This window comes from Schistocerca nitens, chromosome 2 (genome assembly GCF_023898315.1).
Source record: "Schistocerca nitens isolate TAMUIC-IGC-003100 chromosome 2, iqSchNite1.1, whole genome shotgun sequence".
NCBI lineage: Eukaryota > Metazoa > Arthropoda > Insecta > Orthoptera > Acrididae > Schistocerca > Schistocerca nitens.
This window is the reverse complement of record NC_064615.1, coordinates 401,836,793-401,863,237: the sequence shown is the minus strand read 5'-3', so window position 1 is coordinate 401,863,237 and position 26,445 is coordinate 401,836,793. Positions and strand designations below refer to the sequence as shown.

Here is a 26,445-nt window from a genome sequence, read left to right as displayed (position 1 = left end):
AGCTTTTATGAATTGTACACGTGGGAAATCTCCAATCTCCATGCAATGTATATCCTACATTCCTAACCCCCCCCCCGGTGTAAACCTTCATTAGTCACTGTCCTTTACCCATCTATCCCCTTCCGTGCTCCCACTCCAGCACTACTCAGCCTTCTATTCCACCATCACACTCACTGACTTTTTACTTCTCTCCTCCCCTCCCCCCTCCTTTCCCGCCCCTTGTCTTACCTTCCAACTGCATCTGTCTGCCCACACTGTCCCCACGACATCCCTGTCTGGTCGCACAAGCAGCACTTTACCATTCCCCAACCCCACCCTGCTGTCCTTTCCCCTCCCCACCCTCATTACCCCAACCAACCAGATTGCTTCTCCCATCACAAGCAGTTTCTCCCAGTCTGGCCTCGGCAGCCAGACAGTGGTCGTGTGTGTGAGTTGTTAATAGTGGAAGTGTTGTCACTGACAAGCATATAAAAAAGAATGAATATTTGCTAGTTTTTGGAAAAAATAATTTAACAAGCTAGAGAAAACATACATGTATGTGTTCTCTAGCCTGTTAAAGGATTTTTCCGAAAGGTAGCAAGATTTCATTCTTCCTTGTGTGCCTGTTGATGACTCAACACTTCTACTATTCAGTGAGTGGTTTCCTTTCTCCTAAATTATTTAGATTCTACAACATCTTTCGTAAAGAAAAATTATTTCTCCCTCCCCCACTCTGTTGTTTGAATAAATGGTTGTTACCTGAATTTTTAATTAAACAAGACTGCTCAATGGAGGCCTCCCTTTTAAGCACTGTCGCTGGAAACCGTTCTTTATGTGGTAGTAAAAGTTTACATGAAGGTTTTCTTTAAGGAATGCTCCATATTCAAGAGAGGCCTCCATGGAGCAATCTTGTTTGATGAAAGTCTTCTTCAGTTAAGAACCAGTCATTCAAACAGAGAGGATGGGGAGAGGTAAAATAATTTTTTTTTTTCACTGACATTGTCTAGAAATTTTCCACTGTATATATGAAAATCATTTTGTTGTATTCTATGGCAGTTCTCATACCTTTTTCTTCACAACAAAAGCAATTCTTGACCAGGTGTGTGTTACTCCCTAAAATAAGCAACTGACTCTTACAAGCATACGGGCAGGACCACATTCTGTAATTTCAGCTGTTAGCACCAGAAAACTGCATTACACATAAGAGGAACGAACACACACACACACACACACACACACACACACACACACACACACACACACAGTATTTGTGACTTACCCAGCATAGGCTTCAGGTTTGGGCCGCAACTCCAAAGCCCGTCGTTTTTGTGTGGCAATAAGCATGTCCTTCGTAAGAGGCAGTGCAGCCTCCCCACCAGGTACAACCAGTTCAGAGTCTTCGTGAAGTGTTGGCAGGGGACCACCTGCTGTAGCCTCCGCTCTACACGCCCCACCCCCACCAGAACTTCCACCACTTGAGCACCCACCACTACCACTGGAGGAACCTGAACCTGATGAGGACGAAAGCTCACCTCCATTCTGCATGCCACGCACATGCTGTAAATAAATGTCTGATCTCAGGAAGTTAGGGTATGTAGTTTCATTAATAAGTCTCTCTACTTCCTGTTGCACATCATCATAAATATCTCCTTCCAGAAGTTCCTTCCCTTCTTTGATGCGACGATTGACTTCTTTACGAAGTTCATCTGGTATAGCCAACTGAGTCTTGTGGAAGAATCGCCTGTAAAAGAAGAGTTTTAAATTGCTTTGCAGCAAGTCAGCAGTAACAATGCTAGTATGTTATTATAGTGGAAGGAAAACATGACAACTGTCTATAATTTTATATTATAGTCTTACAAAAGTTCTTCCTTGCACATAAATGATGACAGACTGTTAGGAATATAAAATCCACAACTGTATAAATCAATATGCACTGATATATGCAACCCTGTATGTATGCAGGTGTGACAAAGATAATGCCAAAGCTACTCACAGACTTGTATTTTGAATATTATATCACTGCTATGAATTTCCCCCAATAATAAGTTCAATCACTGATACTACTAACATCACTACTATTTGTCATCATTTAACATACCACCTTAATTAACAGGATAATCCGTCATCCTCATCACCTAATAAGCACTTGTATTTTTGTTACCTTGTAACTACATAATGTTGTCTTCCTTCTTTATTGTTTCTTGTGGTTGCTGCCCACACTTTTAGAAAACGGTTTTTATTATGTGATGATACTTAACTAGTACTGATACAAATTTAACACCATATCAATGTAAAACTTACAGTGGTGTTCACACGATGATGATATTTCTTCAAATAAGTTACTTGAAAAATACACAGTTTGAATATAAAACTATGTATTCATTACATAATCTTGCATTTTTCTGTCTTAAGTATATTTTTGGTACAATGTTATTTTTTCCTTTTTATCCTTTCTTTCTTTCCTTCTTATAGCCACCTGCACAAGTTCTTTGATCTAACACCACTGCCTATCTCAATTACATCAGCAACATTTACAGATGATCATAGTTATTTAGGTATTTTAAGAAAAATGGTTAATGATATGTTACCTGTAAATAACTTTGACGAGTTGATTGACTCTCTCTGGGTCTTGTTGCTTTTTGAGACCTTCACATGCAAACCAAAATGTGAGTGTGTCCACATGTGATTCACCTTCCTGCTCCAAGTATCGACGGAAAAGTTCAACACCATCAGGATCATCAAGCAAGCTATGGAGATTGCTGGCCCAACGCAGATACGATGGAGGTGATGAACCCTCGACAAAAGTGCCACCTCCTTGGCAACTGCCTTCGGGTTCGAATCCAAGTGGAGCACTGCCATCTACAAACCAACATTGTTAAGAGCGTTAATTATTGTATTCCAGTTGACTTAAGATGCAAAAATATCTCACACTTACAGAAAGTCTAATTTTCATTCTCCATGCTCTATTAAATTAGCAGCCTTTCACATGGACCAAGGTCATATTCAATTTCATCTTGGACAGATGGATGGACAGGTAGGTAGGTAGGTGTAAAGAATGGTTTGGGCGCATGATAGCTACGTCTTTAGCACCTGAACGAATATAATAAGAGACGAGTGGCAGCAAAATACACTAAACTGGAGTAGAAGTCAGCAACAGAAACTGAAAGTAACAAAACTGTGGCAAACTACACTTATCTTGTCACCAGCTAAAACAGAGGGCAGATCCACGCTGAAATTCAATGTCCCCTCTTATGATGTAAGAGAACACACTCAGTTAAAATATAGTATACAGTGATTTACAGACTACAGGCATAAGAGAAAGCTGGGGGAGCCATGTCTAAGGGACAGTGCCCAATTTGAAGGCATATGAGGATCACTTTATCCCACATGAGTGACCAGCAGGAGGAAGATGGTCAAATACTTTACTTCAGCAACCGCAGCTTATTGTTCGTCACTGCCAACAATCACTCCCCAACAATTTCTTCTTGACCATAGTTAAAAGTCTTCACATGGTTCAGTCAGCAACCTCATCTCCAATCCAATAATTTAAGCCTTGGTATTTCTTTACTTCAAATAAGGTCTGTCAGTTATTTGGCTGTTCTGATGACTCTTGTTATTTGACTTCCACAATTTTGTAACCAATAATTTTGTGTAACAACTCAAAATATATAGTTTTATTCCTTTCCAATATTTTTCTTGGCTGCTTTCATTTATTAGTTCAGTTTGTTGCCCTTCATTTCTAGCTACTACTTCCCACCCATTGACATGTAAGACCAAATTGAAAATCGATGTCCTGGTAACGTTGATTTTTTTTGTTTCTCACTGACAATGCTAGTTTTTTAGCTGACTTGACACTATATATCTCTTAACATATTTACCACACCAAAATTTTTTTGAGAATTACTACTTTTCTTCTTCTTCTCTACTATTTTATTTCTATTCGTCACAGAATTTCACACACGTTATTCCACTTCAGACTGTCACTGTATACTAGACGCATGAATACTTCAACAGTAGTCTGATTTTTCTTTAATCTTCCTTCCACAATAATGCAATGTCAGAAGGGCTCCTTTGCTATCTCTACCTTCTTTGAAACAATACATACCGTCTTCGAGCATCTTTTCAACTTCTTCCCTATTACATTGTGTATCATTCTAGCCAGCAAATTACATTCATGATGTGTGAAACTAATCATGCGATATCTCTCTAGTACTTTCCAAACTTCACAGAAGAACTTCTGCTTAATTTGTTGGATGAGCTCTCCTGGAAGACAGGATATAATAGAGTACTGGCTAAATTATAACCTGGTTGTTCCCAGAATGAATCTTTCACTCTGCAGTGAAGTGTGAATGATTCTGAAACTTCCTGAGAAAATTGTGAGGCGGACTAGGACTAAAACCCAGAACTTTGCCTTCTGTTGGCAATGTTTTAGCAACTGAGTTATCCAGACATAAATCATGGATAATTGGAAGGAGTTCCCAGGTATTAAGAGACACTTTATTACATTCCACTTCTCTTCAGCTGAAATGCCTCATGCAATTTGGACACAATCTTAAAAAATTCCATCTTGACCCTAACCTGTCCTAAATTTATATTCTTTTTACTTTATGCTTTCTAATTTCAACTTACTATCCATCCATCACTACTTGACATGGCAATATCTATCATCATATGCCTCACAATCCAATATTTGCCATCAAAAAGTTTGCGTGTCACTAATCTCTGCCATCATTAGATGCATCAGTGTACTCTGAACTTCTGTTCATCTAGCCTCTATCTTTCAACCACACCCTAGGCAGAATGAGGAAGACTCTCTTAAATCATGGTGCTGGATCTATATATTGAATTGGTGGATGGTACTGACAGGATCTGAGTAGATTTGCCCAAGGCAAAAATTTTGGGCAGGTAGAGATAAAGCTGGCAAGTTCTCGAAAACCTGGCCAGTCACTATGATGATGACCACCTGAATCCAAATCCTGGAAAGACACGCATTTGTGCATTGTATCCAAAAATAGAAAAGGTAAAAGAAAACAACATCCAAAATGGTTCAAATGGTTCTGAGCTCTATGGGACTTAACATCTGAGGTCATCAGTCCCCTAGAACTTAGAAGTAATTAAACCTAACCAACCTAAGGACATCACACACATCCATGCCCGAGGCAGGATTCGAACCTGCGACCGTAGCGGTCGCGCGGTTAAACAACATCCCTTGGAGAGGAGAACAACTATTCAACTGCAATACTCTCAAATACTTTGGAAGAATGATGAACAGGTCTCTCACATTCAATGCCAACTGCAAAGGACGTGTATTATCTTCATTTTGAATTGGCAGCAAGACTGTCTACGTTGTCTTGGAACTGGATGGATGGTGCGACATGGGCCAAAGCAAACTAGAGCCATGACAAAGCTACGACGAGGCAAACAGCCAAGTTCGACTGACGTTCTGGAGGAAGTTCTTACTCGATGATCCGTTATTAACTTGATGGGGAAACCTATAGATGATGCAACTATGTCTGTGTTAGCAAGAGGTCTGAATTTTGCTCCTACACCTGTTTCACCACCACTACTGGACTTCATCAGTTCCATTGAAGAAGCTGTGTGTCATCTTGCTACAGATGAAGCTGAGGAAGTGCGTCGGGAGTCTTGTCATGTGTTGACAAGAGCTACACCTCCAAAGAGCAACATCTCGCCTATGGAGAGGGCAGCCCTCTGGAACTTGTGAGCAGACCTGGATACAGTGGTACTTAAATCGGACAAAGGTAATACTACTGTTTTAATGCTATGGGAGGACTATATTAATAAGATTAATGTTTTATTAAGCGACTCAACATATCGCAAAATAGGTAAGGTTCCTACTACCCGAGTGGTGAGGAAAAAAGCAGAACTTCTGACTCGCTGTTCCTTACCACAGGAGGTAATTAACAAACTAAAACCAAATAGTTCAGTTCCACCTAGGCTACATGGATTGCTGAAGATCCAAGGATAATGTGCCATTACGTCCAATTTTAAGTAATATTGGAGCAGCCACTTATGACTTAGCAAAGTATTTGGTGTCTCTGCTCAAACAAATGTAGGAAAGTGTCCACATCACATAAAGAATTCTAGTGATTTCATCAGCAGACTTAGGTTACTGCAGCTGCACAGTAACGACTTGGTCAGTTTTGACGTAGTTTCACTTTTTACAAATGTACCTCTTGTGGACTCACTACATATCATTGGCAATAGGTTTGGAGCTGACATTATGACGCCGTTTGAGCACACTTTCTCCTCTACATATTTTTTATTTAACAACGAGTTTTATGAGCAATCAGACGGTGTCGCCATGGGGAGTCCTTTTTGTCCCCTGGTGGCCAATCTTTTTATGGAAGATTTTGAGGATCCAGACCTGTCTCAGCCACTTTTAGACCAGCAGTATTTTGGTGATATGTTGATGATACTTTTATAGTTTGGCCTCATGGTTTGGATCATCTGCAAGAGTTCCTACATCTGAACTCCACACATGAAAACATAAAATTTACCATGGAGTTGGAGAAGGAGGGTTGCCTGCCATTTTTAGAAGTATTGGTGCGACGTAAGAGTGATGTCACACATGGCCATTCAGTATATAGAAAGCCCACTCATACAGACCTTTACTTGCAAGCCACTAGTTGCCACCATCCGGCACAAATGATGGGTGTTTTGAAGACATTGATTCACGGAGCCCACATTATCTCTGACACCGATAGTTTGCAAACAGAACTGGAGCACCTGCAGACTGTATTTCTCAAGAATGGGTATTCGTCCCAGCAAGTGGAGAGAGCGCTGAAGACCTATAAATGATGGAACAAAGAAGAGGAAGAGGCCTTTAAAACGACTGCCTATTTACCATATATTGGCAATATTTCAGCGCAAATCGGCAGAATACTAAGAAAACATAAAGTGAAAGCAATCTTTTGCCCTCCTGCAAAAATTTCGACACTGCTGGTATCTGTCAAAGATGACCTAGAGCTGCGCAAGGCAGGTGTTTACAGGATTCGGTGTGAATGCGGCAAATCTTATATAGGGCAAACAATGCCTTCTTCAGCTTCGTAAGTCTGCCATTACCTAACACTGTATTTCCACTGGTCATGCTATGAATTATAATGAGACAAAAATTGTGGTCCATACGTCTAACTTTTGGAGTTCTATTATTAATGAACCTGGGAAATACAGTTGTCTGACAGTGAGCCTCTTATTAATCGTGACTGTAGTCACCACGGAGGGCGTGTGGCGCAGCAGAATCAAACGCGCTCAAGTAGCGCACGCACAACGCCAAGGTAATCCACCACGCATGTGCCAGAGGGGCCTTAAATACCAGAGCTTAGGGAGTTTTCACCAGTATCACCTGAAGATACTCGGGTGGGAATCTCTGGAGGAAAGGAGGCGTTCTTTTCGTGAATCGCTACTGAGGAAATTTAGAGAACCTGCATTTGAGGCTGACTGCAGTACAATTTTACTGCCGCCAACTTGTATTTCGTGGAAAGACCACACAGATAAGAGAGATTAGGGCTCATACAGAGGCATATAGGCAGAGTCTTTTTTCCCACGTTCTGTTTGGGAGTGGAACAGGGAGAGATGCTAGTTGTGGTACGACGTACCCTCTGCCATGCACCGTATGGTGGATTGCAGAGTATGTATGTAGATGTAGATGAAGATGGCCAGAAGACTTTGCACCAAAATATTGTGGCAGGAAGTTGCAAACATCCGGCAGTTCACCCGGAATTTTGTGGAACAATATGTATGCCAGGAAAGTTTTAAATCTCACAAGGGAATCAATAGATGAGAAGGGAGGGGGCAGTGTTGTAGCCTATCTCCTATGTTATTCAATCTGCACATCAAGCAAGCTGTGAAGGAAACCAAAGAGAAATCAGGAAAGGGAAACATTCAGGGAGAAGAAATAAGAACTTTGCAGTTTGCTGGTGACATTGGAATTCTTTCAGAAACAGCTAAGGTACAGCATTTGAATGGAATGGATAGTGTCTTGAAAAGAGATTATAAGACTAACATCAAATGATAATGGAATGTACGCTAAGTAAATCAAGACACTGCTGAGTGAAATAGATTAGGAAATTAAAACACTAAAATCAGTATACTAGTTTTTTATTTGAGTAGCAAAGTAGCACATGATGGCTACAGTACAAAAGAAATAAAATGCAGATTCAATAGCAAGGAAAGCTTTTCTGAAAAAGAGAAAGTCACTAACATTTAATACGAACTGAAGTGCTACGAAGTCTTTTCTAAAGGTATTTGTCTGAAGTGGAAGTGAAAGTGAAACATGGACGATACGCAATTCAGACAGGAGGCTTTTGAAATGTTGTGCTCTAGAACAATGATGAATAGTAAATGAGTAGAGCAACTAACAAATGAGTTATTGTATCACATGGGAAAAAAATAAATTTAGCCACAACTTGACTTTAAGAAGGGATCAGCTGGTAGGACACACACACACACACACACACACACACACACACACACACACACACACACACACAGAGAGAGAGAGAGAGAGAGAGGGGGGGGGGGTAACTGTATAGGGAGACTAAGGCTTGAGCACATGTCAAATGGATGTAGGGTGCAGCAGTTATGCGGAGATGAGGCCTGCACACGATAGACTGGCATAGAGAGCTGCATCAAACCAGTTTTTGGACTGATGATCACAACAATTGATGAAAAATATTGTAGATAACTACTTAAATGTATTGTTATAAGTAAATTAAAAACTGTATGCACTTCCTTAAAAAATGAAAGTAAAACAAAATCTACTGGAATTTGAAAACCACTACTCCATTAACTAGCTCAGCTGTATTAATTTTTCTGCTATATTTGACACCAAAATCTGCTGCATATTTTTCAAAGTAAGTAATAGAACTCTCGTATTTGGTATTCCTGACACGAAATTAAAATGGTGATTAGAGATCTGTTTCCCATTTCACTTATTATTCTATCAAGTAATCTAAAGCACTGTAGCTTACACAGTTTCACTCCAGTCCTTAACCGACAGAAATTGACAAAAATCTTAGGCCTTCGGTCAGGTAGCATATTTGCATCAGCACCACACACCAACCTTTGAGATCCCACATCACCGCAGCGAAGTTGAAGCAGAGACTCTGTTGTCGAACATGAGCTAGCTGCATAGACTGCCTGTGTGTGGCACATAACCCATGCAATGCCTGTTCGGCAGTAAGATCTTTATGATGCTACTTTGAGGCAATGACAATGTGAGAACAACCATCTTTCGAGTTTTATTTTATTTATTTTTATTTTTTCTCTTTAACCCCACACTCCCCCCAGCTTTTGTGCCCTCCTCTGTGCCTGCGCACTTGGCAGGGCGTATCTCGGCATGGCCTCGATACAGCCTGGTGCAGGTAAAAATCAGGCCATGAGGGACAAAGGTAAGAAGCAAAATAATAAAAGTATCAAATTTTATACATGAATTTCTCATGTTCGCCTTACAATCACTTCCTGAAAATTATGCTGCAATCCGAATTTTCCACTGCCCTTTCTTTTCATGCCTATATGCAAATGTTAGTGAATACAATATATTAAGCATTATTTCTGTTTATTTGCAATGTTAGTAACGCAAAAAAATGAAAATAAAGGAAAATCTTTCCACTTAAGGACTCAACGACAAGACCTGCACTGCACCAACAGCTGCCTGGAAACTACACTATCATAAATGGCTCATGCCTCAACTGGCCTGCACCAAAAACGCAATTTTTTTTTCCCCAAACACTTGGCCATCTGGCATTCTCATTTCTGTCACTTTCATTTCTGGCCAAGGCCTGCGTAAATCATAAATGTGGACAAAGTCAGTGATGACAAGTAAGCCCAGTTCCCTTGTAAGATGAATATCTCAGAGGTAAACATATTTTTTCAACTACCAAATACAGATTTGACATCCAATTTTTTATGCTATTTTGAAGAGATTGTTGGAAAACATGATGATCAGTGTTTCTTTATAACCACGTTACCTTATATGAAAAACTCTTGTACTTCTAGAAAAGTAAATATAATTTCCAACAGTCACACAACTGACAGAACAAATCTTTTGATAGCAAAAATAAAACTCTTTCTTCGCAGTTGTAGAATTCATTGGCGATTTTGAAATGGATTCAATTAAACTATCCTTTTCAAAAGAGCTAAAATCTAACACTGGTTGCAGCAGTACCACAAAGCAGTGCCACGTGGAAAGTAAGTACTGTTTTGGAAACGAATCACAAGACCAAAATTTATTTTTACAAGAAAGAGCTTTTCTTAAATATTTTTCTACATAGCTGTGGCCATCGTTCAGACAACTGCTGTAGTGGGAAACCAACTTTTCTACACTCTCTTCATGGAAATATGCTGCTAGGGAAGACAGCCACTGTTTAGCACCACTTCTTGCATTGTCTGCTGTTTGTTGAGTTCCTTCCCAGAGATGAAACCATCAATGTGGTGCGATACTGTGAAACATCGAGGTAACTTCACCATGCAATTCAAAATAAAAGGTGTGAATGCTCAGCCATGCCACTATATTGCTTCATAACAATGTCATGTCCCCATTCTACTTGTGTCACTTGGAAATTTGTTCAACAATTCAGTTAGGAGCAGTTCAATCACCTGTAACACGACCCCTCTCTCTCCCCCTTCTAACTACCGCTAGTTTTTGAAGTTGAAAAGTGATTTTGGAGAAAGGCACCTTTGACAGTGACGATGATGCAAAAAATGGTGTTCAGCTGTGGCTGCCTTCACTGGCAGCATCTTTCTACAAAACAGGCATAGGAGAGGTTTTTTCTGCTATGAAAAATGTCTGAGCAATGGTGGCAACTACATAGATAAAAACAGTTTAAGAAATGCTCTTTCTTGAAAAATTAACTTTGGTTTTTCCAAAACAGACTTACTTTCTGGACATGTCTCATATAATCCTTGTTGACCTGATAAGGCCAAAACTTTATGCTTTTTTCATCATCAATTCATTGCACATTAGATCTGCTGTAAATTGCTGTTAGCGAAAATGCTATGTCAACTGAAAATTCCACATTAATTCTTGTAGGGGTTTCACGCCACATCCTGGCCTTGTCAGTTCTGGACTTTATGAGTCATTATATGCCCTCGATAGGGTCATACCTCAGGACTCTGTCCAATAAGAACAATAGTACATTTTATTACCTCAATTGCATTAGACTACATCCTTTCTGCCAAAGGACCCATAAGCCATTGTTTTAATATTGAGAGACTATTTTGCTTTAATTTCAATTAACACAATACTGTTGATCACATTATTTTGTGTGTTATTGAGAAACCAACGGGAAGCTACATCTAGCAATACATGTTTATTTCACTTTAATTCTGCTCTTTACTTACATATTATTAAAGTGGCATTTGAAATAGAAGATACCTTTCACTAGGAAAGAGCACACACCTTTTATGGAACTTGTCTGATAGATGGAAAAACTATGCACAAGCTCAAAACTTCGAACCTCGACATTCTGACCACGATGCTCTAACCATTTAAACTTCTCCAACTCCATACTGTCATGGGTTGACTAAGCCAAGACATGGAAGGTTACCTTAACTGGTAAGAACAATGACTACAAATAGCAAGACTGGGAGGTCTGAGTAACAATCCAGCACACAATCTTAATGTACAAAGAAACTTTCACTCTTAAAATAATTTATTTGGACTTAACAGTTTATCATGACTTGAAAAATCAACTAACGCCATTGACCCCCAAACATCATCAGTCTTTTGCTCACTGCCATCATCAGAATAGGCTTGGCTGATCAGAAAATTAAGATATGTGGAACACTACCCATTCTAATTCTAATATGCAAGGGAACTTTTACTATTATAAATCTATTCCTCATTGGTTGAACAGCTCTGTACATCAACATATTCACAATATGATACAGTTTCCACATAATCCCAGGACAATGAATAATAATATACGGCTGTCAGTTCTGATTTTTCATCTTAAAAATTCTCAACGGAGGCACTTTACATTCAGGGAAGCAGGCACACATTTTAGGCAGATGAGTAGTAAGATATCTCTAATAACTGACATGTCTAATTAACATTCAATACTAAGCAGTTAAACATGATTGCTGAAAATAAAATGATTGATTAGTCATATTATGCAAAATAATTAATAACTATTACATCCTCTAAACAACAGTTTACAAAATAATACAAAGACATCAATTCAGCAGTTCTGAAATAATATTTGCATACAATATGATGACTGCTGCACAGAAGCTAATGGTGTGACATACAACTTTAATTAGTGTAACATTTGTGTCTACAAAAGACATTATGAACCACAAATATTAGAAGTAGTTTATAACCTCCTGCTATATTGCCACCAGTAGTAGTGTTGCAGGCAAGACTGGATCGGCGGGGTGTAAACACAGGTGAGCTGCCCCCCTTGCTGTATCGAGAGGCACTCCATGATGAGTATCCTGGTCCTGGGGTGGGCGACTGCAAGCCTTCCACCTCCTCCGTCTCCCCGCCTATTATTACATGATGCTAGTGTTACACAATCTGAGCACATTTTCATTTTCTTCTATATCTCTACATAGTGTAACAAGACGTACACGCCTACTGCCAATTTTAAATAACAAATAATGTACTAAGTATACAATTAATACAACATACTACACACATTGGCTACAAATTTGAATAGCAGCTAAGTGTATAGTGCTAATAGTTTTGGAAAGTTGCATTACTGAGCATTAAATGGGACTGAATGTCTTACAGTAATCAAATGATGTCACTGCAGTTCTCAAAGGTTCAAATACTCAATAAATGGAAAAGTGTGACAAATTTAAAACCTAGCACATCAACTCAAGAATAGTTCTTTTTCTGAAATAGTTTAACTTCGTACTTGCCAGTGCAACAGCATAAACACGAAATAACTCTTTCAGTAGATGACATTTTGTGTTACCCTTGCTGTTCACTAAAATGCATTACTTTGTAATTGCTGGCTGCTATAAAAATGTATTTTATGAAACAATCCTTTTATAGTGCAGAAATTTTCAGCCTCAAGAAGTTTTCACAACAATGAACTCAAGTGACAGTTACCAAACCAGAGCTGGGATCCACGTCTTTCCCACAGAGTATCAGTTCTGAACTCTCAGAAAGTTTCAATCATTCACAGAAGTTGAAAACTTTTGTTTTGTTCCAAGTTGAATGGCAATAATAACTCAGTTGGTTTAGTAAAAGCAGTTCAAAAATACCAATAACTGCACCTGCATCAGATTTGTTGGGTTAGGAAGCATGGAGAGCTGGACCTTACTAGCCTTCAAGTACTAAGATGCCAACAGCAATATCTAATTTGTTAATGCAGTACAATCAAAATACAAGAATAATTATTTATACCAGGAACAGGTGGTCGTGGAGAGTTGTGGCTGAAGCTGTGGTCACCTCCCACATGGTAGTCAGGCCGATCCACTGAGCTCATCCTGCCCTGCCCTCACAGGAGCCTAGCAGCAGCTCACACCACTTTTCACACAGTCGAGGCATCGCGCAGCAGAAGCAGCACAAACACCTGCAAACAGAATAATAATAATAATAATAATAATAATAATAATAATAATAATAATAATAACAATAATACAGAAATCCGTAATTATTGATACATTTTCAATTACCCGAAAGTTCCTAAATGCAATGTAACATATACCGTACAGTTAAAAGGAAGTCACGCTTGATCAAGGTCTGCATCACTTTCCATTTTTAACCAGACATAACGTCTGAGAAAGGAAAGAAATAATAATAACAATGGTAGTAACAAATGAAGAACATGATTCCACCACAAAATTTATATCTTTTAGCACAAGTTTTAGTAAGATGAAAACTATATTTTAAACTTTCATTCAAATCATAAATGCGAGAGATAGAAGAATAAATATCAATAGCAGCCAATTACAAAAACAATAAATAAATAAATAAATAAAACTGATGAAACTATTTAAACAAACCCTAACTGTTGCCACATTACAGTTTGACGTCTCATATTTCACTAGTTTGTCACAAAACAATTCCGTTTCTTTCTACAATGAATAACTATTCACTGTCCGCCATTGGAGCTATGGCTCCTTATGCCAATCGATAAGACCCTTCGGCAGCCACACGAACAAAGAACCAACACTGAATAGGCCACCATACACAATGCTAAACAGATTTTTTTGTGCCTCTTTCTTACTAAGCCCATTGTGTGCTTGTACAGTCAGAAAAATGTAAGAGAAGCCACTATGGTAAGTCTGGCATTGTTATCAGCATTAAGGAACCTTACCATTGAAAGTTTTAAAAGAGAGAAATTATAATACGTACACAAAACAGCTACATGCTGCCAGTTATGCTACACTGAATTAAAATCAGAAATATTTAGAGATTGCTCATTAGCATCCACAAAACTATAGGTTTCACACAACATTTGCTAAATGTACCCACCGTAACCATTTTTGTTTCTCTGAATTTCCAAGTAATGTAAATGAAAAGCAATTATACCACAGTTGACCACGTAAAATCTAAGACACACAGAACCTAAGGAATCACTATTCATTCACGAACAACACAACTGCTTCGCTATTGACTTCTATCAAGTTCCGAGGGTGCGCCGAAGGACTTTCGACAGCTGCGCACACGATCCGTGACGTGAGGGGAATGGAGCTACACAGAGAGGGAGGGAGATAAATCGATGCTTTCGTATTGTAGTAATCACTGAAAGCCCGGTGTATGAGTCATCCACAAATGACTGCTTCCTGGCAGTTTAAGGGAACTTACTACTTATTCTTTCCATTTTAAAGAGCACATTATCCATATCTTTTTCTTCCGAAAAATAAAGGGGGGAAATTCATATATAACAGGGAACCCCATTCTTCACGTTCCACAGAACTTCTTATGTTCATCATTCTATGAGCTTCTTTCAAATTATGACAGGTTCATGTCAAGTATCACAATGCAGATGTCATATCCAATAAGAAATCATTTCCAGACATATGATTTTTCACATGGTGAGTGCCCTTGTGTTCCCGAACAGCTGGGTAGAATTCTTTTACACGTAAACAAGACTCTCCTCAGGGATGAGCTGGGTCTGGACCCACAGAATGGAGGCTCACCCATTGTCTGCACAACACAAAGGCCTCACTTTCCAGCTGCCTGTAATATAATACAAGACCATATACCTGTATGAAAGTAACTAAAATATTAATCACTTATGAAAACTGCGCGCACACACACACACACACACACACACACACACACAAACTCTCTCTCTCCCCCCCCCCCTCCCTCCACGTAGTTGTTGTTCAGCAAGATTTTATTAAGAAAAATGTCTATGGCACACAAAAATAAACAAACAGTGCATTACTTAGATGGATTCCTCAACAAAGAGTGCTCCTTAAATTTTAGAAATGTTTCACAAAATATTGTTCTCTAAAATGTTTGTCAGTTGAGGCTCAGTCACTACTGCACAACCATGTAACTTGACAAAACAATATATTTCTCTCTTTTATTCATCAAATGGTGTACCTCAACCAAGCACCACCTGGCAAAGCTGACCTGATAAAAGAGTGTTAAACATTCAAAAATTGAAAAATGAAAAATTAAAGAAATGAAGGTGTTTCAATTTGCTTGTGTTCCTCTACCTTTAAAAAAACAAGTCAGGGCACATGCAAGATATTTTCACTCGGATTTATTGTAGCAGGTACATGGAACTGTGCAGATTTCTGAATGTATTATAAACAAGGTATAAAACTAAGCTAGTATTCCTATTATATGTTCCTGTAATGACTCAAGAATGTGTTAACAACACAAGCAGATTTTTACACAAATTCAAAAGATAAAAGGTTTAGCTGATAACCTGCTTGATATTATAGGAAACTGTAATCTGATGACTAATTACAGTAATCTGCAAAACAGTACATTTAAAACAAACTAAAGAGTACAGCTGAATGTTTGCAAATAATGATTAACTGAAGTTACTAACAGCAGCAACAACATCCCCCCTACACACACACACACACACACACACACACACACACACACACACACACAAAAACCATTCATGAATAAACTTACGTTTCTACAATCTTCTCAATCACTTACCTAAGCTTCAATTTTGTCATTATATTTGTATGTTCCGTAGTTAAGTAAAGTCCTTCCAATGTCTGTCTGAGATAGTAATGATATTTTTTTGAAAAATGGCAGCATATAATCAATATAGATATCTCTGTAGTGACATATGTCACTTATCAACTACCATGTAAGAAAACCTACACTGAAACTCCCAATTTACAAGTAACCTATTGCATCAGAGGGTCTAGTTTTTTCTGAAATGTGTGACAGTAACTTCTTACTCATTTCTTTTAATTAGCTGACTTCTTAGAGTGATAGCTATAAAACATTCTATTTTGTAATGAAGGCAATTAAGATGTACTACAAAGTAAGTATAATGTGAAAGACAACTCATGAAACAGATTTGTTTTTTGACACACACACTAAGAATGCCTGCACGTGACAATACGGTTTAGTTCCGTGGGAGAGGAGGAAATACAGTTAAAACTTCCATGCAGTAACTACTTCAAAAAACAGGTGTATTAAAGAATAATATTCTCAAAATGTGAAGGAAATGAAAGTACACAAAAACACACCCTCTTGAAGAATGCTGACACTGAAATAAAAGCATATATGTCCAAATGGCAACATTTTTCCAAATGTTTTCAGAACTTTATTTACTGCTCAAACTGATATTACAAGTACAATATACTTTACTACTTTCACATGTTGTGGGGAAAATATTTTTATCAGAATGATGGACAGTTTTAAGTGTGTATAAAACAATTCTTCCACTAAGATAATTCCACATTTGATAGGAATAATATTCCTTCAAATAAGCAAAATGGAGTATGCATTTCTCAATGCATATGATAAGAAGAATATTTTTTCTGTTTTTCTGGCAAAAGGTGCGACTTTCACAGCTCAAGTGAGGGCAACATAGAACAACATTTTAAGAGTAGCAAAACAGAAAACAATATTGAATGTCTGTCAATTACAAATTTTAACCACACAATATGAAACATACGACCAATTTCATATTGTGGTTAATAATATACTGCTATAGCAAAAAGAGAAACTTTATAGCAAATTGCTTTGTGTATGTTGTCAAGAATCTAACCTAGCATTCGATGCAAGGTTTCACTTTTAGATGAAAGGAAAACTAACAATATTTTTCTTTTGCTGAAAGCAGTACATGGTTGGGCAGCTGGTCAGACAAGAACAATGCCCTGAATCACAACATGCAAAATGCAATCTAAATACTGCAATCAGGATCTACCATAAAGACCATTTTCTTTGAAATGGTACATACAAGTTTATTAGGTGACACGAATTTTATGTAAACCTGTAATGCTGAAATGAATGAAAGCTTTGTATTGTCTGGGATCTGCAGCAGCTGGAAGAATTGGATGCAACTTCAGAAAATCAAATGGAAATACAGGAAGAAACAAATATTTTAGAGCAGTATTCTCAAAATTGAATTGTTTGTATGAGAAATTGTTATGTTGTACCACATTATGCCAAAAGAAGTGAGACATTACAATCAAGCTAGACATTACTATTATGCTCATTTTAGTTCTGCTACAATTATGCCTGACAAGAGGCTTTTTAGTGCTGCACATACTCTCAAAAGTTTATAAATTTATTTTCCATTAGTTTATGCTATTCATGGAGTATGGTGTATTACAACTAAGAGGCTTTTAAAATAATTATGGTCATTGAAGAATGTCAGAAGAACTACTGAACAGCTCACTGGGCTTAGGCAGGAAGATACATGAATTTTGTTGCTGGTCTAGATCTTTTTAGGGTTCTGTACCTCGGTCAGTAAAAATAGAACATTTATAGGATCACTCTGTTGTCCATCTGGCTGTCTGTTTAACTGGTACAAACCCTTTTTCTCGAGAACACGTAGACATATCAAGTTGAAATTTTATGTCAGATACTAAGGTCTACAGTCTCTTCATGGTGCAATAAATATAAGCAAAGTCACTCATCAAACTCTGTAGCGTACTTACTGTTGGCCTACAATCAAAAAACTTGGAAGGAAAAAAAAAGTTTGTTAAACTGTAATTATATCACAGGGGGGAAAAATTCTTTATCATTTGTTTTCTGACTGTCTCTCTGACCATCTGTCTCTTAAGTCGCCTTTTACTCAGTAATGGGATGACATATAAAGTTGAAATTTACATCACATACTAAGGTCTGTGGTCCCTTAGTGGTGTACAATTTTTAAGCTTCAAAGTCAATGCAATCATAAGATACAGCCATTTATATAGCAAGGATTCACAGTGCAAGTAATGGAAAAAAAAACAGAATCATTAATTTTTAATTATATCACACAAAAAAATATTTCTTTTGTCATTTGTTATCCAACTTCAAACTTAAAATTAAAACATTCTTGTATCTATATCTTGCCAGTATCATTGTCATTAACAGGCAAAAATAATTGAGATTTTCGACTTCCGGAATGGATGAACTATATACACACATAATTAAGTTTGTAGGGAACCCACAAAGCGCTATCCTACTCACACCTGGTCTCTCCCTTTTTTTTTTCTTCTTCTTCTTCTTCTTCTTCTTCTTCTTTTCTTTTCGTCCCCTGTACAGGATTTGCAAATGGATTTTAAATATTGCTCAGGCATAGCTACCACAGAATTATAAAATAATGACAGAAGACATACTGGAGATCTTGCCAATCTTTCTTTACCCACAACTTCCAATTGCATCAATAGTACTACCATATAACAATTTTTGCACAGCGATAGTTGACATCTACCAATAATTAAATGAAAAGATTTGAAATCACAAATCCTTGCAATAACCTTTCTAGAAGATACATTTGATTAGGTACATTTGCAAGGCAGCCAGCATTCTGGGCACTGAAAAACCTGATGTTAACTGAGCTGTTGGAGTTGTTACATAATATTTCATTAGTGACATAGCTGTTAATACGGTACAACAGAAATGCCTAGTTCATTCTTCCCTGGCAGCTGGCCACACATAAAATTAAATGTTTCCTTCCTGAGTAAGTACATTATCACCATTTCTGGATGGATGAGGAATCAAAGGCACTACATAGACAACAGTTACAATGAGAAATGAAATGACCTAATGAATTTATGAAGCTTTTACTTCACTATTAGATGCATAAATATTATGGGATTATTTAACAGCAAAAAGGCTTAGTGTTTAGCGCAAGGTGTAAAGTATTTTGTACAGCCATTAAAAGGATTTTTTTTAAGGAGCAAAAATGTTCTTTTGCAGTACTAGCTTTGACAATTCAGTTCTGCTCCTGAGCTAGAGGATATTTAAGCTATTTCATTTTTAGATGTTGGTAACATCACGCATGTTTATTTCAGGACACATGCCGACATGTTTTAATATCCTTTGTGTTAGGGTATGATGACTAAATGGGCATACAACTGCACTTACTTTCATTTTCAGTATGGACCCTCCATCTGCAAATGTAGAAGACTATGCGATTTGATTGGAATATGGTACACTTTTACATGTTGATCTCTGAACCCTGCTGTGTGGATAAAGAAATTCTGAAAAATTGAATTTTCTCTGACAAATGGAAGCATATAATGTAATTTGTGTGTGATGTTGCTCGAGATACAGTTCATCTATAATAACAAGTAGTCCTACAAAGGAAAATGAGCTCTTCTGAGAAGTTCTACAAATCAGAACACTATTTTATATTTTAAAATGCATTTTTTATACTATCAGAATTGCAAAAACTGATATTTTTTCTGGCTAGAAAATTCAGATGAATCTTTTAATCCATTTTGCCACAAAATTTGTGTTTAATTCAACAAATATTGTACAACTCCTCAGAGTCAAAAAGATTTTACCAAAATATCGTCAAATCTGTGCAACATGTCAAAAAATATATAGTTTCAAGAGATCTGTCCAAAACCATGATTTTTCCCTCTAACCTGTCACTTTTAAACTGCAGCTACCAACTCCCTGCATTTCCAGGAATGTAAGTAATGTAAGCATGAGCATTCAATTATTCCTTAAGGCTTTACCTAAAATGTAACTAACCCAAAAGCCAGTTTTCAACAACAAAAAGAGATACTGCAGCTGCTACAGGGAATCTGACATGCTAAGCACGTGTGTCCTGCTCAACGCTGCATTAACCTCTGCCTGTCTGTTCCACCCTCCTCTCTGTCCATTACCTTGTCCCCCATCTCCGTCCACCTCCTCCAGCCTCCACACTCCATTTTCTTCTGTCCCTCTTCTCCTTCTTCCTCTGTCCATCTCCACCTCACCCTATCTCCTCCCCCACTCCTCTTCTACCTCTCCTTTCTCTGTTCATTTTACCGTCCCCTCTCTCTCGGTCCCCCCCCCCCCCAACCATTTCCTCCTTTTCCATTTCTCTGTCTACTGCCCCCTCCCCTCTTTCTGCCCATATCATCCTTCCCCATATCTGTGTCTGTATCTTCTCTCCCCTTCCCATTCTGACCATCTCTTTCTCCCTCCATTCTATCTCCACTTTATCACCTCACCCCAAATAGGAGTTTGTTAGTTCTTGCGTGCACAATATTTCTTCCATATAATAAGTAATGAGTGTACAACATCTGGCCAAAATCGATCCAATGGTTTAGGAGTAGTTTTTTTATTTGTGACTTTGCATGCATACAGACATGTCACATATATTTAACATATTTCACACATATCTGTACAAGAATTTCACTTGTGTTTCTACTTAATCTGCAGATTTGTTTTCACACAGCTACTGACCTATGTGTCATACAATGATATAAGTTTGTAGGTACATTCAGCAACACTTGTGGATACTGTCTGTGAAAGGTGTTACAAACAGACAAACAGAGTTAGTAGCAAAGAGCAATAAGTTGAAATGCCATGCCTAATGCAGCAGTTTTAATGCACAAGCAGCAAAAACGTGGTAAGCGATAAATGTTTTTCTTTTCGTCATTTTGTGGGGGTTGTCACTTAGAAGAAGTTTCATATAGGTTTGAAATTATATGTTAAGTTCATTACAAGCCTGGTACTCTCATTATCAAATACTGGGTGAATAAAGTCTGAATGTTTGCACATCATAGGCTACACATCTCCACCCCCCCCCCCCCTCTTCCCACTCCGAGAGGTAGGTGGTTCTCACACCGACGCAATTCTTTCCAAACATTAAATGATATCTGTACCAAGTTTCATTTTTTTTTAAAGTTAAGAGTGGCAGCCAAACAATAATACAATACCCACTACCACAGGACTATGGAATGGTTCCATTCAAAAGTAATCACCACAATTCTTGGTACAGTCATCCCACTGGGAGGAGAGACAATCAACTCCTGTTTCAGAACACTATCAGCCCATACTTCATGAAGCCAGCCTGCATTATTTAGCATAAATACATTAGGTGATTTATGTACTAATGACAAACATTGGTTTGCAAGTTTATTTGAAATGTTTTAGAAACTGTGTAATACATACAACTGTAATTGTTGTTAAGTTTTCCTGTAAAAGTGTTTTTTTAACAGATCTATTAAACATCTGCACATATGTACAACTGTGTAAATACTTTGATTCAGATCTAGAATTAGCTTTACCAAAAAAAAACACTGCTGTAAAAAATGTAACACCCTCAAGTACAAGCTAATTTTATTGACAAGTGATGTCCAAGTAGCTAATCATGATAGGAGTATATGATAAATTCAGACCAAATGAAGTATCTGTGTCACAATAAATGGTATCCAAACAGTTGCATCAACACACAATTCACACCCCTCTGGCAGCAATGTGAGCATGTATTCTCTCATGTAAATGACCATAAAGGCGCCGTACAGCAATCTGCACCTTTTGTTGCAATTCGGTAATGGTTCCTGCAGGCTCTGGAGAACAAGTAAATTCCCACTTAGCCACAACCCGTATGAGTTTGGTTAGTGAGAGATCTGGTGATATTGCTGGCCAGGGAAACTGTTTTACACCATGAAGAAGATCATGTGTTGCAGCAGCCATATGTGAACATGCACTGTCCTACTGCAAAAGCACTTCACCTTCCTGTTCAAAAGTGGCAGCAGTACGGGGATCACAGAATGTGCAGTGCAGTGGGCACTGGTTACTTTACCCTGCAGGAAAACAATCTGACTGAGGTGTAACTGATGACTCTCCACATCATGAAGTCTTGGATGAGATGTGCATTGTGAGTGAATGCACTCTGGAACAGGTACCTCATCAGGTCTATGCCCTACATGTGCATGTCCCTCGCTCGCAAAGTCAGAACCTACTCTCATCACTCATGGCAAGAGAGTGTCATTCCAGTCTCCAGTCGACTTTTCGACAACATAAGAGTATGCAGCTTCAGGATGTTTTGGTGTCAGTGGTAGCCTGACCAGAGGTATACAAGTAGTCTTAGTCCTGCTGCAAGCAGACAGTCCTCAATGCTTCCTGATGACACAGCAATCCCTGGATACGTTCATACAGCTTCCTGAAGGTCCACAAAGTGACCCTGTCCAAATGGCTGAAGCTGTTCAACATGAGTATGTACTTGCCTGTGTGGCAGGTTTGAACCCTAGAATAAATGTTTCAAAACTTGTTCACCTCTAAACTCAGCACAGTTACTGTCTGTCGAGTCAAAACAGAGGGTGCACAGAGATGCCCCAAGTGGTACCCGATCACCAATGTGATTTGCAAATGAGTCACTAACACTACAGCCCCTCAGTATGTACAATTACACCCACAGTCCTTGTGAGGGTTGCATTTTCTCCTGGCAGTGTATAACATATATTAAAACAAAAACAGATACTGAAAAACTTATCAGCTTGGGTGAACTAGTCAAAAGAACAGACTGATATCACAGCTGTGATTTCACTTTTATGCGAGGCTCATAAGAGTGCTAGTCATCTAAGGGTCAAATCTGATCATAGCTACAGCTGCTTAGCACTAAATTACAGAGGCTCCAAGGATAATCAACTCCATCATCTGCGAAGATTAAGTTTATCAACTGAAACATGTAATGCTACAAAGCAATATTGGAATGTAACGAAAAAGCATGCAATTTCTTCTTCTTCTGTCTGAATCATTTCTGTAAATGCAGGTCATTCACAGAGCCGCTTCTGAACTTCTCTTCTTTCCCCACAGTCTATCATTCAGCATCTAAACCCTTTGCAGTCCTCTTTGGTTCAAAACATCTTCCACCTGGTCTCCCCATGTTGTTTGTGGTTTTTCAAGTGGTCTTTTTCCAGATTCTGTCCATTCTAGATCTCTCCATGGAAGCCTTCCTCGTCCCATTCTTTTGAATGGCCAACTCATTACGAAGCTTATTTCTCTCCATAGTCTTCTTTAGGGACTGATCTGAAGAGCATTTCATATTGTTTCATTCCTCAACCTGTCACTTCCTGTCTTACCCAGGATTCCTCAGAGAAAGTGCACATCTCTTTTGCTTGTATTCGGCACAGATCTTTCTTTTTCCAAGTCCAAAATTGATAGATAATATGACTTCCATATCATGATCTTTGATTTGGCAGATATTTTCTACTTTCTAATTATGGCTCATACACAATAATAAAATTTTGAACAACTTTCTATTCTCTCTGAAATTTTGTTCTTTATGTTTTCTTTCTTTGTTAATTTACTTCTCAGATACTTGAAAGCATCTAATTCTTTAATAATTTTTCCATTACTACTAATGTCCTTCATTTTTTTCATTTTTCCTGTTGATTTTCGTTACTCACTCTTTAGTAAGTTTATTTCCATGCCTGTTTTTTCAATTACTCTCTGCCAGATTTAGTTATTCTTACAATTTCTGCTCATTTTCTTCCCAAATCGTCACATCATTTGTATAAGCTATGATTGTCATATCAACTGCTGTTGATCCTTCCTTACGACATTGTCCATGACTATATTGAAGAGCACAAACTCTTCTGTCCCTTCTAAACCCCACCGATTTTTTCCGTCTATTGCAGCATAGTTCAGGCATTTGTTGTACATGCTTCCAATTATCAGTTGCATTCCTGTTGACAATTCTTCTCTATTCAGAACTTGCCACATCTCTTCTTTCCTAACAGTCCCATAAACCTTTTTTTCTTATCTATGAATGCAAATATGATGTCTTTCCCAAATTCCTATTTCTTTTCTACAACCTGTCTGGCTATAGATATTGCATCTACAGTTAATCTTCAAGGTTGAAATCCTTGTCATTGTTCTCTTAATGTGTTGTTCTATCTTATTCCTCGTTTTCAGTGAAACTGTATTTTCATAAATTTTCATGCACTGGCACAGTTGTGCTGCGTCTCTGTAATTATCACAGCGTGCCTTCTTAGCCTCCTTAACCGTCAAGTGGGTGCGCCAATTTTCGTAACACAAATGGGCGAGCGGTGTACTTTTTACACATGTAAAGAATAGCTGTCTTCATGTTACCAAGGTAAACATGTAAAAGCAAACTCACAGAAGTTTAATTAAATAATAATGAAATAAAATTTCATATCGCTCTGTTGCCACATACAGGTGCTACCCCACAGTAATGATCCACTTGAAGCATTAAACAGTGCTGCTGCATCATATACCAGCCAGTCACTTATTCAATAACTCCTTACCTTGTGGTCAACTGCCTCATTGTGGGATTGTGCTGTTAGCTTGTAATGTGAATCATTTCTTGCATGGATCACAATTTTTTTTCTGGCCTAACTCGCTGCTGCTCACTTGGCCTTATGACAACACAATTTACCACTGTGTTGTTGTTGTTGTGGTCTTCAGTCCTGAGACTGGTTTGATGCAGCTCTCCATGCTACTCTATCCTGTGCAAGCTTCATCATCTCCCAGTACCTACTGCAACCTACATCCTTCTGAATCTGCTTAGTGTATTGATCTCTTGGTCTCCCTCTACGATTTTTACCCTCCACGCTGCCATCCAATGCTAAATTTGTGATCCCTTGATGCCTCAAAACATGTCCTACCAACCGATCCATTCTTCTAGTCAAGTTGTGCCACAAACTTCTCTTCTCCCCAATCCTATTCAATACCTCCTCATTAGTTACGTGATCTACCCACCTTATCATCAGCATTCTTCTGTAGCACCACATTTCGTCCATGTTTCACTTACATACATGGCTACACTCCATACAAATACTTTCAGAAACGACTTCCTGACACTTAAATCTATATTCGATGTTAACAAATTTCTCTTCTTCAGAAATGCTTTCCTTGCCATTGCCAGTCTACATTTTATATCCTCTCTACTTCGACCATCATCAGTTATTTTACTCCCTAAATAGCAAAACTCCTTTACTACTTTAAGTGTCTCATTTCCTAATCTAATCCCCTCAGCATCACCCGATTTAATTTGACTACATTCCATTATCCTCGTTTTGCTTTTGTTGATGTTCATCTTATATCCTCCTTTCAAGACACTGTCCATTCCGTTCAACTGCTCTTCAAAGTCCTTTGCTGTCTCTGACAGAATTACAACGTCATCAGCGAACCTCTAAGTTTTTACTTCTTCTCCATGAATTTTAATACCTACTCCGAATTTTTCTTTTGTTTCCTTTACTGCTTCCTCAATATACAGATTGAATAACAACAACTTGTACAATAATAACAACTTGCACAAAAACTTCTGGGGAACATGCTGATTAACTAAACTGGATTCCATGATCACTGTGTTAGCTGAAGCAATAACAAAGGAGTAGGTATGGTTTCGCCGCTATGAAACAACAATGGAATGGTGCAAAACAATTTTATATGTTTTGGCACATTTTATACACAGGTGCCCCCGTTCAAGTGTTGGAAGTAGGTACAATAATTGCCTTTGTCTGATCATCATGAATCTTTCCATGTCTACACTATCCTCATTAGCCTGTAACACTGCCCTCATCAGTCTATAGAGCCACCAATTTCTAATAGGTCCTGCAGCTTTGATCATTTCTAGTCTGATGTCATATACTCCAGGAGCTTTCAAATACAGCTTTGTCTACATTCAACATCTGCAGAGCTTCTATTTCCATTTCATTTGTGATAGTATTTCTTTCATCTCACTCTATGTCATCACGTGTACTTGTTTCATCCTATCTTTCATATAGATTTTTGAAGTACTCTTTCCATAAAACTACTACTTTCTCCCACAAGGGCTTTCCTTCTTTATTGCTGACTTTTGAAGTATTTTATTTTTGCTTCCTTCTGTTACAATATTTTCTTGCCATCTTTAAAATCGTCTTCTATTTCTTTCATGAATTTTTCTAAGACAGCCTCTTAGCCAATGCTACCATTTTCCTTGCTGCTCTGATCAGTCATTTGCATTTGGCTCTATTATGTTCCATTCTGGTTTTGAACTGTTCTCTCCATGCATTATTCTTCTTGTCTGCTTCTGCAATTCTCTTATTCCACCACAGATTTTCTTTGTGTCTGACTTTTGCTGACGTCCTTCCATATGTTTCTTCAGCTGCTTTGACTAT

The 26,445-nt window shown here is 38.2% G+C and overlaps 1 protein-coding gene across 1 annotated transcript in view; it reads right to left on the bottom strand.

Annotated features, from left to right (window-relative positions):
- LOC126236250 (axin) overlaps window positions 1–26,445 on the bottom strand; it is a 266,422-nt gene that overhangs the window by 147,400 nt on the left and 92,577 nt on the right. The window contains 4 exon segments of the mRNA XM_049945400.1: window positions 1,259–1,720; window positions 2,568–2,838; window positions 12,322–12,486; window positions 13,355–13,523. Of these exon segments, the coding sequence (XP_049801357.1) occupies window positions 1,259–1,720; window positions 2,568–2,838; window positions 12,322–12,486; window positions 13,355–13,436 (980 nt within the window). The 5' untranslated portion in view covers window positions 13,437–13,523.